This window comes from Cololabis saira, chromosome 9 (assembly GCF_033807715.1).
Source record: "Cololabis saira isolate AMF1-May2022 chromosome 9, fColSai1.1, whole genome shotgun sequence".
NCBI classification, from domain to species: Eukaryota; Metazoa; Chordata; class Actinopteri; order Beloniformes; family Belonidae; genus Cololabis; species Cololabis saira.
In genome coordinates this window covers 48,880,393-48,893,928 of record NC_084595.1, presented here as the reverse complement: position 1 = coordinate 48,893,928, position 13,536 = coordinate 48,880,393, and the positions used below count along the sequence as shown (strand labels likewise).

At 41.2% G+C, this 13,536-nt stretch overlaps 1 protein-coding gene across 4 annotated transcripts in view; it reads right to left on the bottom strand.

The window, feature by feature from the left end:
- Nucleotides 1-1,712: 1,712 nt before the first annotated feature.
- LOC133450816 (tenascin-like) overlaps nt 1,713-13,536 on the bottom strand; it is a 298,463-nt gene continuing 286,639 nt past the window's right edge. For all 4 annotated transcript variants that reach the window (XM_061729719.1, XM_061729721.1, XM_061729718.1 and 1 more), the window contains 10 exons: nt 13,115-13,258; nt 10,122-10,241; nt 8,066-8,209; nt 7,491-7,621; nt 7,245-7,377; nt 6,763-6,914; nt 5,628-5,724; nt 5,179-5,340; nt 3,483-3,646; nt 1,713-3,121 (listed from right to left, as the gene is read on the bottom strand). In XM_061729719.1, coding sequence (XP_061585703.1) covers nt 3,011-3,121; nt 3,483-3,646; nt 5,179-5,340; nt 5,628-5,724; nt 6,763-6,914; nt 7,245-7,377; nt 7,491-7,621; nt 8,066-8,209; nt 10,122-10,241; nt 13,115-13,258 — 1,358 coding nt within the window. In that variant the 3' untranslated portion in view covers nt 1,713-3,010. The remainder of the gene's footprint in view (nt 3,122-3,482; nt 3,647-5,178; nt 5,341-5,627; nt 5,725-6,762; nt 6,915-7,244; nt 7,378-7,490; nt 7,622-8,065; nt 8,210-10,121; nt 10,242-13,114; nt 13,259-13,536) is intronic.

Genomic DNA, 13,536 nt, shown 5'->3' with positions numbered 1-13,536 from the left:
GTGGCTAATGTTAATTTCATAATGATCCTTACTCCCTGAAGTGAAGCAGCAGAAATTAAGTGACAATGTGCAAATACTACTGGCCCATTTTTGGGTAAACTAAATATGCAGAAGTAGTCTTACGTGTCACTGTTTATAACACAGGGCGTTTATCCTTTGCTGGACAGGCCGTTTAAAAATTATTTAAAAATTGGGGCATAAATTGAGAGTATACCCACTTCTTCAGGGACCACTACACCACTGCTTACAAGCGGCTTCGCCTTTTCAAAAGAGAAGCGCTACAGCCAGGGAGTCTTCAAGGTAAGGGTTGAACTGGGGTTTAAGTTAGCTTTGGTATCCCTGTGCTGAACTCTGCTCCTTGCAGGACAAGAAGGCCATGTTGTCCTTCACCACTGGGTCTCTTGCATCCATGTTCCGCTCAACTGGGATTAATGGAGACATGAACGTCACACACACTGCAGGTACAAATGTGAAATATTCTGGACTTCCTGCAGATCATCACATGACTAAACCTGCATGTTCCATTCTGTGCAGAATGGGATCCTGCACTAATGTGGCTTCCAGGTTGTGGCCCCTCAGGTCTTCTGGGCTCCTTCTTGTGCTACTCCTGAGGCCCGCAGCTGCATGCTGGAGGGTTGGCGCACACGCCTGCAAGGTCTGCTGGAGGAGAAGCCTCTGTCCTTCATTCCCTTGGACTGCTTTGATGACAAGGCTTTCCAGCTGAAGCCTGAAGTACACAAGGAGCACGACAGCAAGGAGTTTGGGCTGACGGTGGGCATCCACCTGGGAAAACCACTCCCACCCCACAGCCAGATGAAAGCAGGGTGCTGAAGTTGTGATTTAATAAAAGATGATTTGTTCTAACTTCAGTAATGGTATTTAAGCTGTTTGTGGTAAACCTTGGTGCCCATTGAACCCTAGTTGCCATCTCTCTGGAGTAACTATAGTTTCTAATGGCTGCAAAAGTTTCAACATGAGTAGTCGTCTGTGAAATGTCTGAAGTTATATAATAGCGTGATCCAGAAACAAATGCATAACTCAAACTTCAGGAATGTTTTTCTTTAAACTAGACATTGGCAGACAGCTGATACTCAGAATTATTCTCACATTCATAAACAACTGGCTACTTGGCAAATTGTCTGTATTTTTCAACATTGAGGTAGCTCTACTTCCTAGTTGGCAGGGGGAAAATTTCAGTTACAAGAATTTACTGAAGATGACCTGAAAATGGGTGTGTTAAGAAAATATCAGGACGGATCTTCAAATGAGCTTTAAACGTTGAGCGCAACATTGAAACATTTAAATGGTTTGAGCCCAAGTTTCTAAACGTTTTTGTTACAATCATCTCTGATCACCGACGTGCACGGTGTATTGTACTCCGTCACAGAGGTGTCGCTGCTGTTGTGGAGCTCTGTCTCCCTCATGTGGACCATTTGGGTATTACACGTGAGTTTCAATGGGACACTGCACTGACGTCCGGAGATAAAACATCCTTTCATGTCATTCAATTGATCATGAACAGTGATCTGTATTACAGAAAACTTCTCTTTTTTTCAGTGCAAAAGTCAAAAGAGAAGAGAAGTTTCAATTATGTTTTTTAAAATGATTTAAACTCATTTTCATGGTGAATCATGGAAATACATGTGGACCATGAGATGTGGCTGAAAGTTGGAAAAATTCAACAAACAAATGAAAGTACGATGTTGACTTGATTCTAAATCAAACAAACTGTTTTATTGTTATACAGTTTACAGAGACACACCTGTTGGTAACCCACTTCTAAACAAAACAATAAAAACAAACATAATTTACACAGGCATTCTTTAGAAAGTCAGTGGTTTAGTATCCTGCTGTAGCAGGAGGGATGTGGGGGATGGAGGGGTAGAAGACTAACTAGTTTGGCCTGTCCAAACACTGTTTATCAACAAAAGCATAGACACCTTACTATGAACACTTGAATTAAAATCTGAATTGGCCTTTTTATTTCATGTTTCGAGCATCACAAAACATTCTATTGTCCCACATACTGTATATGAACGGTATTCACACTTATAAAAAAGGAAAAAAAAAAAGAATGTAACCACCGCATGTCATTATATACTAATAGGTCCTGCCTTGGATTCATAAAACAAAACACATCTTCTTTTCTCTGTTCCTTAGCTCATTAAAACGCAAAACTGTGATATCACCATGATGCCTTCAGGGACTCATGTGATGAAATGGAACATTGCCCTCTACGTGGATGGGGAATGGCAAATAACGTTTCGATAAACTTTTTTTTAAAACCTCTTCATCACATCCGATATTGGTTCATTGGAACGTGGTGGGGAGGTAGGTTAGGGTAGACAGATTAGGGAACATTAGAAAAACAAAGTTAAACAGAGATACACATCACACACACACACACACACACACAAAACAGTTTTTAGAGATTTGCAACATCTCTTTTCAAATATTTAAATGCACAGTTCAGTGCAATGGATAGAATTTCTCTGATAATTCAACTGAATCATAGCAAAAAGGCCTTGTTCGTTGACAGGGCCTTGTACTGTATTATAAACAGCCATATCTGTAAAACCCCAAGTGTGGTGTGTATGTGAAATGGGAAACTGTTTCGATGACTGTACACAACATAATGCCCAACCTGTACTCATGTCACTCTGCAAATGCTGCAAGGCAAGAGACAGGGTCAGAATCAGCTGGGGTGGAGTGGCTCTCTTTGGTGTATGAGTAGAATCAGTATGGGCATAGCTAGTTTGTAAAACGCTTGACTGTTTCAGCACTTGCAGCACTTGCACAGCATTTGCACAAAGGGGAAGAGTGACTGAACTGCAGGCAAAAAGCGGGAGGGGTGAGCATTGGTTTTGGAAGGGTCTCAGTAGAGGCTTTGGTTGCTGCAGGGTAGGTGTGTGTTAGGAGATAGAGGTGGTTTGTGACGAGTCCTGACACAGTTGGTGGTGGTGGTGGTTGTTGTTGGTGGTGGTGATGGTGTTAGAGCTTTCAAGATGATTTATGATCTTTTCCTCCTTCCTTCCAGGTTTCTGAAGTTAGATGGTCTAATTTTCATCTCGGCAAATTCAATCGAGTGCTCGTGGCCTTTCCAGTGGAACCAGTTCACTCCCTGAAGAGAGAATGATGCAGGAAAAGAAATAGATTGAATAAAGGCAGGCTGTACCAAAGGCATCCCTCTGCAACAGAAATACATTAAATCTACATCACTTACTTTCGATAATCACGACACCCTATGTTGTTTAACATTCTACATCTACCTTAAATTTGACATCTGACATTTTTTTATTACAATAGAAGAGTTAAAAGGTGTGTAAGGCGCTAGGAGAGGAGGTGATCTCAGAATAGATTAGCCTTTAAGAAACTCCACCAAGGACCCTTCATGTATCCAGAGAGCCTGTAATCTGAGCATCAGTGCTCATTTAAAGGACATGAGTGCCTCAAGTGTTGTGCTGGAATGAACCATATTGCACCTTGCTGTGACTATTATCTCCATATCGTCCCATCAGGTTGACCCGGTGGCAGTTTTTATACCAGAAGGCTCCCTTATAGGACAGAGCACAATTAGTGACAGCGATATCGTTGTCGTGGTCATATGTGGAGAACGGACGTCCGTGGTGGTAGGTCATGGAGTCTCCTACAAAAACAGACATAAAAAACAAAACAAAAACAAAACAGTTTGTATTAGGAACAAATAAAGTGTTATATTTGTGACTAAACCTTGTAGTTACACTGGGCTCAGCCCAGTATGTAGAGAACAGCTAGTGTTTATTTAGATATTTTATTAACTGCCCACTGATTAAATGGATTCTGACTCAGACTTTAATTTAACAAACTTGTTAGATTAAATTAAATGACAAAAATATCCCAAAATTATTTATTTTTCCTCTTACAAATTCATCAAACATAAATCAATTGACATAAAATAAAGTTGACACAAATTATAAAAGAATCCTGCCATAATTATTTTGTAGCAAAGATGAACACTCAAAGGCTTGAAATAAGCTTTTAAGCTTTGCATAAACCCAAGATAAAGGCCCTAAAAATACTCAGTATTTTACCCTCCTATGAACAAGTATTGCAACACAAGCACAAACCCAGTCTATATTGGGGTAAACCAAAGCCTGTATCTGAAGTTCAACGTACTCCCAGTCTTTGGCACGTTTGCACTAGGACTTACTGAGCCCGACTCGGCTCGTCACGCCTTTACCCGCCTCTACCCGCCTCTACCCGTTTGTTTTTCCCCCCCCAGGTGAGAAGTGGGCAGGTTGGGGTGAAGCTGCTGTGACGTACTCGATATCGCAACCGCTTTGTTCGTGTCGGCGCTGATGAGAAATCAGCTGGAGCTGCGAGCGGCTGAGAGTAAAACAGCCAGTCTACATCCCTTTTTTAATTCTCTCGTCAGCCCCCAGGTTTATGAACATCTCTACCTCAGAGTTGGATCACCAAACAGACGTTTTGCGCTTTATAATAAAATCGCCGCAAGCCGCGGGTCGCTCTCGCGCTGACTCCCGCTTCCTGATTCAAACGTCTGACGGCCCCGCCCCCCGACCAATCAGAGGTGCGGAGGGTGGTGACGTCAGAAATAGTCCCGGCTCAGCCCGCAAAGAACCTCGCCAGAATGGTTACAGAAATAGTATCGGCTTGGAGCGGCTCTAGCCCCTAGTGCAAACGTGCAAGACGGGACCGCACCGAGCCAAGCCGGGCGGAGGCGGGACTAGTGCAAAAGCGCCATTGGTCTCTCCTTTAGCGTTACCTAACTCCGGTTCTTGAGTGCTGCTTACCTGCACTGCTTACCTGTTTTAGATATTTTTATCTGCTCCATCAAAGCTAATTCAGATTAATTTATCAGCTTGTCTTTAATGTCCTCACAAGTGGATCCATGTATGTTATTCAATTGTGCATGGAAACAGCTAAAACCTGCAGGGGCATGGAACTGGGAAACACTGGTCTACTTTAACGCTTATGGCTTACAGTACTGGATGCTTATAGCAGGGCAAAACTAGTGTTTTTGTTTCTTCCTTTAGAAAGTCTGGAGTTGCCTTTGCAGTGTGTACAGTTCACTGTATATAAGAGCAGATAAATGTGAGCTGACTTCTCAATATTGAAGTCATGTGTGTGTGCTTGTGAGTGACAGTGAAGCAGCTGTGTTGCAGGCCAGAGCTGTACCTGCTGTCCCGCTGTACCCTCCTACATGGACTTTGTAGCGGGTCCGAGGTTCAGACACAGAAAACTTGTCGTACTGAGCGTAGGCCGTCTCTCCCTTATCTCTCAGGTCAACTCGGAGCTCATATTGACCTCCAGCTGTAATCTTATGCAAGTTGGAGAGACCTGATCGGAAGAGGAGATAGCTCAGGAGAACAATCCTTCCAGTCTTTTTTTTTAGTTTGTCATGTAGGATGTTTACAGTATTAAAGGACACTAAAAGTGGAAATAAATGTATCTGATCATGGACATTGATTCACAGTTTCTGTTTAAAATTGTGTTTAAACGTTGAATTTTCAACCACAAAATACATACAAATAAAGTAACACTCAACAAAATGTTTGAAATAAGTAGCCTTTATCTTAAGCTGACTATGATGGTTTATGATGCGGATGTGTGTGTCAAGAAATTACCAAGCCAGAATTCATCATTCATGTCTCCGAAGCCGGCTGTGTAATTCTTCCAGTTGCGGAAAAACTCCAGTCGGCCACTTTGACGTCGGAGGAAAACCTGCAAGGACAACCAGAAACCAAGAGCAAATGAAGAATCTCATACCCTTACAGTAAAACCTTTAGATTTTTGTTTTGAAAAAAAAAAAATGGGAAGCTGCAATAGTAATCTGTGACTATAATTCAGCCTGATTTGTTCAGCACAATAGTTTAAAGCAGCACAATGTAACTTTCAGCTTTTGTTGAGTTTGGCGGCTCCTTTGGACAAAAACGGTAGTGCTTTACCAGTAGTGAGGAAGGGTTCCTACCATCCACCTCAAAGTTACATAGTGCCAGTGAAGGAGATACAGACCCCTCAGACCATGACAGAGGTTCATTAAACCTGTTGGAAGTTGATGTTCCATCACAATGATGATGATGAAATATTAGATTAAGGTGGAAAAGTTACATATTGCTGCTTTAAAGACTTATTTTGCTGTTTCTATTTCAATATAGACAACTAAACTCTTTTTGTTTTTACATTTTTATAAACTTTTTTTTTTTTAGCCTGGACAGAAAATAAACTTAGACCTCAACAATAAGCTCAGAATGGTTGTTTTAATTTAAAGGAAATACTTTAAAAAAAGCTGATTTAAACTTTCTTAAATGCTCCATTAGATTGTACCTGCAGCTCATTACTTAAATAAATTATATGTAAATCTGTTAAATCTTCTCATGCTTTAATGAGGTGGCAAACATTGATCTCATGTTATTATTTACATGATCACGGCATCAGCGTTCTTTTCTCTGAATGTCATTTGAAACTTTGGCTGCTGCACGTGTGTTGCTGTGCAATAAATATTCTCATTACTTTATGATTAGTCTATTTCATTAAATTGCAAGTACTGATCTATGATTGTGCTTTAATCAAGCTTTATTGATTTTGGATATGTGCATTTTTGAGTACAAAGGGAGAGATTGGTTTCAAAAGACAAATAACACAGTTCACAAAAAACTGCAGTTTAAATTGTTTTAATTTGTCTCACTTCAACCTCCATCTCACGAAATCAAGCCCTAAAATGCTAAATGTTCTTCCTGAATGGGCCTCAGGTTAACTTACAATCCATCCACCTCCATCGGTGGTCATGTCGCAGAAGACCTGCAGGGGCTGGCTCTCATCTCCCCCCAGGTAGACGGTGTAAAACCCTGACGAAGTGTCACCGTTCAGTAGGGCCTGGGAGCAGTCTCTGGGATGTCTGTACAGCACACCAGCTACACACACACACACACACACACACACACACACACACACACACACACACACACACACACACACACACACACACACACACACACACACACACACACACACACACACACACACACACACACACACACGATAAAAAAGTCGAGTTCCGTCCATTTTAAAAATATATTCAAACTTTTTTCTATTATGCAGTAAAATAGATACGTTTATTAATGTTTATTGGAAACACTTTGAATTAAATACAATTTTTTTAACACTAGTCTTGTCATGAAAAATGACTTCTTAAACACATCCCTGGCAGGAAAGCAGTCTGTCACATGCTTGAATCCACTCACTGGTGGTGAAAACAGTTTTGATGACTCTGCTTCTCTTGGGACCAGCCAGGGCCTTTAGCCGGACTACATACTCTGTGGAGGCGCTGAGCTGGGCCATGTTGTACGACACTGCAGTGGGACTCAGGACCACCTCCTGACAGAGGAAGGATCATGCTGATTTCATGCTGCATGGCTGACCAGTTAAATACAACATCATACAAGATTGGGTGTACAGAGATGTATGACTGAGTTGTGATGTGTCCTGACCCGGATGGCACCGCCTGCCGACTCGAAGCTGAGGATGTACCCGGTGATATCAGCGCGAGGAGGCTTCCAGGTGAGCAGGGCATTTTCTGTCTGAATGTTGCTGGCTGCCAGGTCCTGCGGGGCGTCCACGTCTAAAAAAACATCACAGCATTTGAAATAATGTTCATTTTATATCTTTATTTTTCTAGCTAAATGTATGAACACATTTTTGTGAAATTTTATATTTCACACAGACTTGTATTTCAGTGGTCAATAGCCTGGAATAGAAGTCTGCATCCCAACAATGCAGCTGATTTGTAGTAAGATTTTTTGTCAAACTCAAAAGGGATTTTGTGTTCACACTGGACAGAACAAACTGGACGAAGTGTAACAATGACTCTGGAAATTTTTGTTTGTTTTAAATGGACTAAAGTCATTCTTTTGACAGACACAACATTTCCAATGAAAGGTCTGATGGACTGCAATAGTTCCAAAAACTTTTCTTATTTGTTTAGTTGTTTACCCAGTGAATAGGCATCAAAGATCTAGTGTGGCTAACTCAAGCTAACCATTCACATTTCAGGAAAGAAGCAGACCTGTTGTGAACTCCGTCGTAGTGGCTGCACTCTTTGCCAAGTCCCTCACTGCATAAACTTTCACAGTGTAGTGGGTCGCCGGGGTCAAAGAGTTCATCTCAAACTCCACCACGTTTCCTGAAACACGCTCCATCACTGGAGCCACTAAGAGACAGACACATGGAAAGTTGGTACACAAAGAGATGCAGGAGGAGAAAAATACACAACCTTTTCCAAAAAAAACCCACTAATGCCACAATTTGCAGCGCCATTATTGTAAGAATTTTACATTGAAAGTATTACTCAAGTAAAAAGAAAATAGATAAATGTACTTTTCTGAAAAGTAATATCAGTCCTAGCCTACAGGTCAGGCCCCTGAAAAAGATAATCAGATAAATGAGAAAGAAACAAGGGAAGCAGTGATTGAAGACAAAAAACTAAACATTTTGGAAACTTGGAGGCGGGAATGTGATGTCATGTTGTGGCCTGTTTAGTTGTATCTGTACCATCAACTGCAGAGGGGGAGTTTTTACCTGCCATTGTTTATGTTGTGTTTATGTAATAATTAAACTTGATCTCACAAAAATCCGTGAAATGCCCACGACCTCTCACCACTATTTTCCGTGGCACCAACACGGAAATGGTATAATTCCGTGTGAGCACCACGGATATTGTACCTATACGAAGTAAATGGGATCCGTTGTCGTGATATATACACGGATTATTACATTATTATTATGTATATATTATTCTTTATTATAGTGGCTAAGTTATGATTTTTTGACACGCAAGTTACTGTTTGTTACTGTCAGTTTGTAAAAGCATGTTTTTAACGCTGTTTTAAGAGTGTTTTAATGGTGTTTTGATGATTTTTAACAGTATTTCGACGGCGAGTATTTAACCTTGTTTTCTAGTATTTAACGTAAATTTGAGTATTTAACCATATTGTTTGCTGCCGCCATGACAACGGAGGTGGCGTACTGTAAGTGATGTGAAATTATTATTTTTAGCAAAAACCACAAGGGTTTCTAATTCTAACCAATCATTAGTGATGCATTAACCTAACCAGACCTTAACCAAAGCGTCGTCCAGCCACAAAATATCATTTTTAATTGCTTTTGAACCAGGAAGTGGAGACAGGCGATATTTAAATTCATTGTTTTAACCATTCTCCCATTCCGTCAAACACAGGGAATTCCCTGGGCATCCCCTCTACGTCATAGAGTGACGTCATAAAGTGACTGATTTGAAAAGTACAAAACTATTTTGTCTACTTGTTCCAAAGGATTTCAGTCTACTAAAAAAAATAAATATGTTGATCTTTTTGCAAATTCTATGTCCCTCTAAGATTTTCATCTATCGGGACACTCAAATATTTATAGGCTTGAACTTAATTGATATCTGTATTATGGATCTTCCCTGAAGGTAGTTGACAGTTAGTTTTCCGAAATAGGATCTCAGTCTTCACGGGTCAGTAGCAGAGTGGGTTATTTGACACACTGGTGGTGAAGTCTGAGATATATAACCCAAAGCAGAAGCCTATTTGTAAGAAAAGAAGAATACCAATAAAAAATATTAGGATTAGTTTTTAACTCGATCATTTGAGCTAATAGTAAATCAGGTTGAATTGGGTTATCTGCAGATGAATAATCAAGAAAAGGGGTCTTTGCATATGTTTTTGATTTGTCAAGATGTTTTGAAATGAGGGGACTAGTGTAACCCTCTGTACTACCATCTTGTTTGTATGCTAATTTAAAAGTATCTTCCTGCTTCGATAAAGATCAATTGAGACATTGAACCATGATTTCTTGTTATGGTGACAGATGTAAAGGCTCTTGGCCAAAGTTCATCACATTTTTTCTGATGTTTTTAGGGACTGATATGGGATGTTTTTCACGCCAGTGGGATGATGTTTGTGGTGACTAATGAGAGATAGTCTGACACACCGGGAAAAGGGGGGAGAAAACAAAAATGCAGTGGTTATCCAGGTTAAATTATTATTCTTTGCTTGTTTCTATGATGCAAGGTACAGATGTTCATCTGTAAAGCTGGGATGCGTGCATGCATGTGAACACACCAGAATCTGCACTGTATGTGATGACATAACCGTCGACCGTAGCGATGGCAGGTTGCCAGAGCAGCAACGCTTCAGTGTCTGTGATGTTGACTGCAGTCAGACCGCGGGGTTTGTCCAGAGCTGTCAAATAGACACACACACACACACACACACACACACACACACACACACACACACACACACACACACACACACACACACACACACACACACACACACACACACACACACACACACACACACACACACAAAATAAAGAATATTTACTTTTGGTCAAAATACCACAGAGAAACCATATGTAATTTTCAAAAAAGTTTTCACATCCTTGTTTCCTTTAAAATCTCAATGTTTTTATAAGGAACTGTGTAACATTATATCCTGTAAAAGTCGCCCAAAACGCCTATCCAAGGCAAACCCAAAGTAAATTGAAAGCTGTTCTTGAACCGTTTGAAGTAGATGTATGTTTTTGATCTCTTTTGAAAGGTAACACTTTGACTGTCAGAATCACTGTAACTGCTACTAGAATTTAGTAATCTCAGTTTGAAAATTCTGTTATGTACAAAAGGGTGGCCTGGCAAAAAAAAGTTTGGGAACCACTGCTTTACTGGATTGGATCTACTGGACCTTTCTGACTGTAACCAGACCATTTTTGTGGGAATATTTTTGCCTGGAGGTGTTGTATGAGGCATCATCGGTAAGTTGCGTCATCTGCCCAAATCTTTGTTTGTTTTTTTTGTAGTGTCGATATGTACCAGCTGCTATGATTATAACCTGAAATCGTTTATTGCTGGAATCACAAGAATCTTAGCTTTCTTAGCAAGATTTGTAAGGTTTGTACAAGATTTGTAAGATTTGTAAATTACCTAGTTTTGTAAATTTTGGACTGAGTGTGGACTGAATATGGACTGGACCGTCAGAGCAGCAATGGGAGGTACATTTTTTTGTCATAATTCACTTTTAACCAAATATGTTGTTTTTGTGTGTGACTCTATGCTATAACAACTGTACAGTTTCTGTGCAACTGTAAATAGAACACTTTTACTTTGTAGCTGTAAAAATACTCAACTATACTCTAATAACATTACAGATAAATTATCGTGAACTAGAAAATTGTATAATTGTTGTTAGGCCTGAACAATTAATCACATTTCTGATAATATCTTGATATCATAAAATGCGATTTTGTCATCACATGACACGAGAGTGCGCATGAGCAGAGCACTGACTGCATCGACTTTTCATGCTACATCTCTGTTGCACAATAGCCTCTGGCTATCCTGTTTTCTACAATCTCTGGGCTGGACATAACAGTGTGAAGCTGGATCAATAGGAGGAAATTAGTCTTGAAGGGGAACAGTACATCCACACTGTAGGCTTATTTGGGTTTTTACAAAACGAAAATGCAATGTGAGGCGTTCAGAGCAAGCCGTGCTAATGTTGCTACTTCACGGAGTAATTCTACAAACTGTTTGTTTGTTTGTTTCTGGTAACATGCTGTAAATAAAACAGTTGTATGGGTGGTAGTCTAGTGGTAGTCTACAGAGGTGGGCTTAGGTCTGGAGGACCCAGGTTCAAGCCCCAGAATGGCAGCCAAGATGAACCACCTTGCCTGTAATTTATTATTTAACATTATGTCTTTGAGGTAGTAGATCTGTTGGTTGGTGGTGTGACTAATCTGGTTAAAACCTTCTTTTCAAAAAAACATTAGTTATATAATTATTATTCTGTGTATTTATTGAATAAAGTAAATAATCAAACCTTGAAACTAAGATACCTAGTCTTTGGAAAAACAACAACTTATATTAAATGTATATATTATTGTGTTGTACATTGACCGCAGTTATGCGGTCGATGTACCGGACCGTCGTGGTGAAGAAGGAGCTGAGTCAAAAGGCGAAGCTCTCGATTTACCGGTCGATCTACGCACCTACCCTCACCTATGGTCATGAACTTTGGGTAGTGACCGAAAGGACGAGATCGCGGATACAAGCGGCCGAGATGAGTTTCCTCCGCAGGGTGGCTGGACGCTCCCTTAGAGATGAGTTTCCTCCGTAGGGTGGCTGGACGCTCCCTTAGAGATAAGTTGAGGAGTTCGGTCACCCGGGAGGAGCTCGGAGTCGAGCCGCTGCTCCTTCACATTGAGAGGAGTCAGCTGAGGTGGCTTAGGCATCTGTACCGGATCTTCCTGGACGCCTCTCTAGGGAGGTGTTCCAGGCATGTCTCACCTCCCTAGGGAGGTGTTCCAGGCATGTCCCTCCTCCCTAGGGAGGAGTTCCAGGCATGTCCCTCCTCCCAGGGAGGTGTTCCAGGCATGTCCCTCTTCCCTAGGGAGGTGTTCCAGGCATGTCCCTCCTCCCTAGGGAGGTGTTCCAGGCATGTACCTCCTCCCTAGGGAGGTGTTCCAGGCATGTCCTTCCGGGAGGAGAGCCTGGGGAATACCCAGGACACGCTGGAGAGACTATGTCTCTCGGCTGGCCTGGGAACGCCTCGGACTCCCCTCGGAAGAGATGGAGGAAGAACTGGAGGAAGAGCTGGAAGAAGAGCTGGAGGAAGTGTCTGGGGTGAAGGAAATCTGGGCATCTCTGTTGAGACTACTGCCCCTGCGACCCGAGAACGGATAAGCGGCGGACGATGGATGGATACTATTGTGTTATTATTAACATATGGAGGGTTTTATTGAACAAGGAAAACAAATTGTATATTAAATTGCAATTGCAATATTGTGGGGGGAAAAAATCACATATTCTTTTCCAAAATTGTGTGGACCTAATTGCTGTTGCATCAAATTATGTTATATGCTGCCTGCATGACAACTTCTGTTTCACCACACAGCAAGAAATCCTGGCAGTATATCAAACCGTTCCGGGCAACATGGATAAAGATGTTTGCTTTAAGGAGATAAATGTATGTGTGTGTGTGTGTGTGTGTGTGTGTGTGTGTGTGTGTGTGTGTGTGTGTGTGTGTGTGTGTGTGTGTTTTATGATGCAGGTTACCTGTGGTGACACTGTCTGATCCTGGCTCACTCTCTCTCTGACCTTTGATGGCAACGATGGTGACCTCATAAGTGACCCCAGGTGTCAGGTTTGACAGCAGGGTGTGAGTATCGGAGCCGTCCACTGTCAGCGTGTTAGCATTACCTGGAAATTAAAACAAATCATTTCAATATGCCAGACTAAACAGTCAAAACTAAATTTAGTTGCAGCCTCCATGAAGAAAGATTCTTCTCAGTCGACTTTTAGATGCATTTTAGATTATTTTGTAGATGTCGTCTAGATTTTGTAGTCCATTCATGTGGTTTCAGGCATGTCTTAGGGACCTTAAAGGGGACCTATTATGAAAAACACGTTTTTTCTTGTTTTAACATATATAAAGTAGTCTCCCCTCACCCTGCCAGCACAGGGAAGATAAAATACCA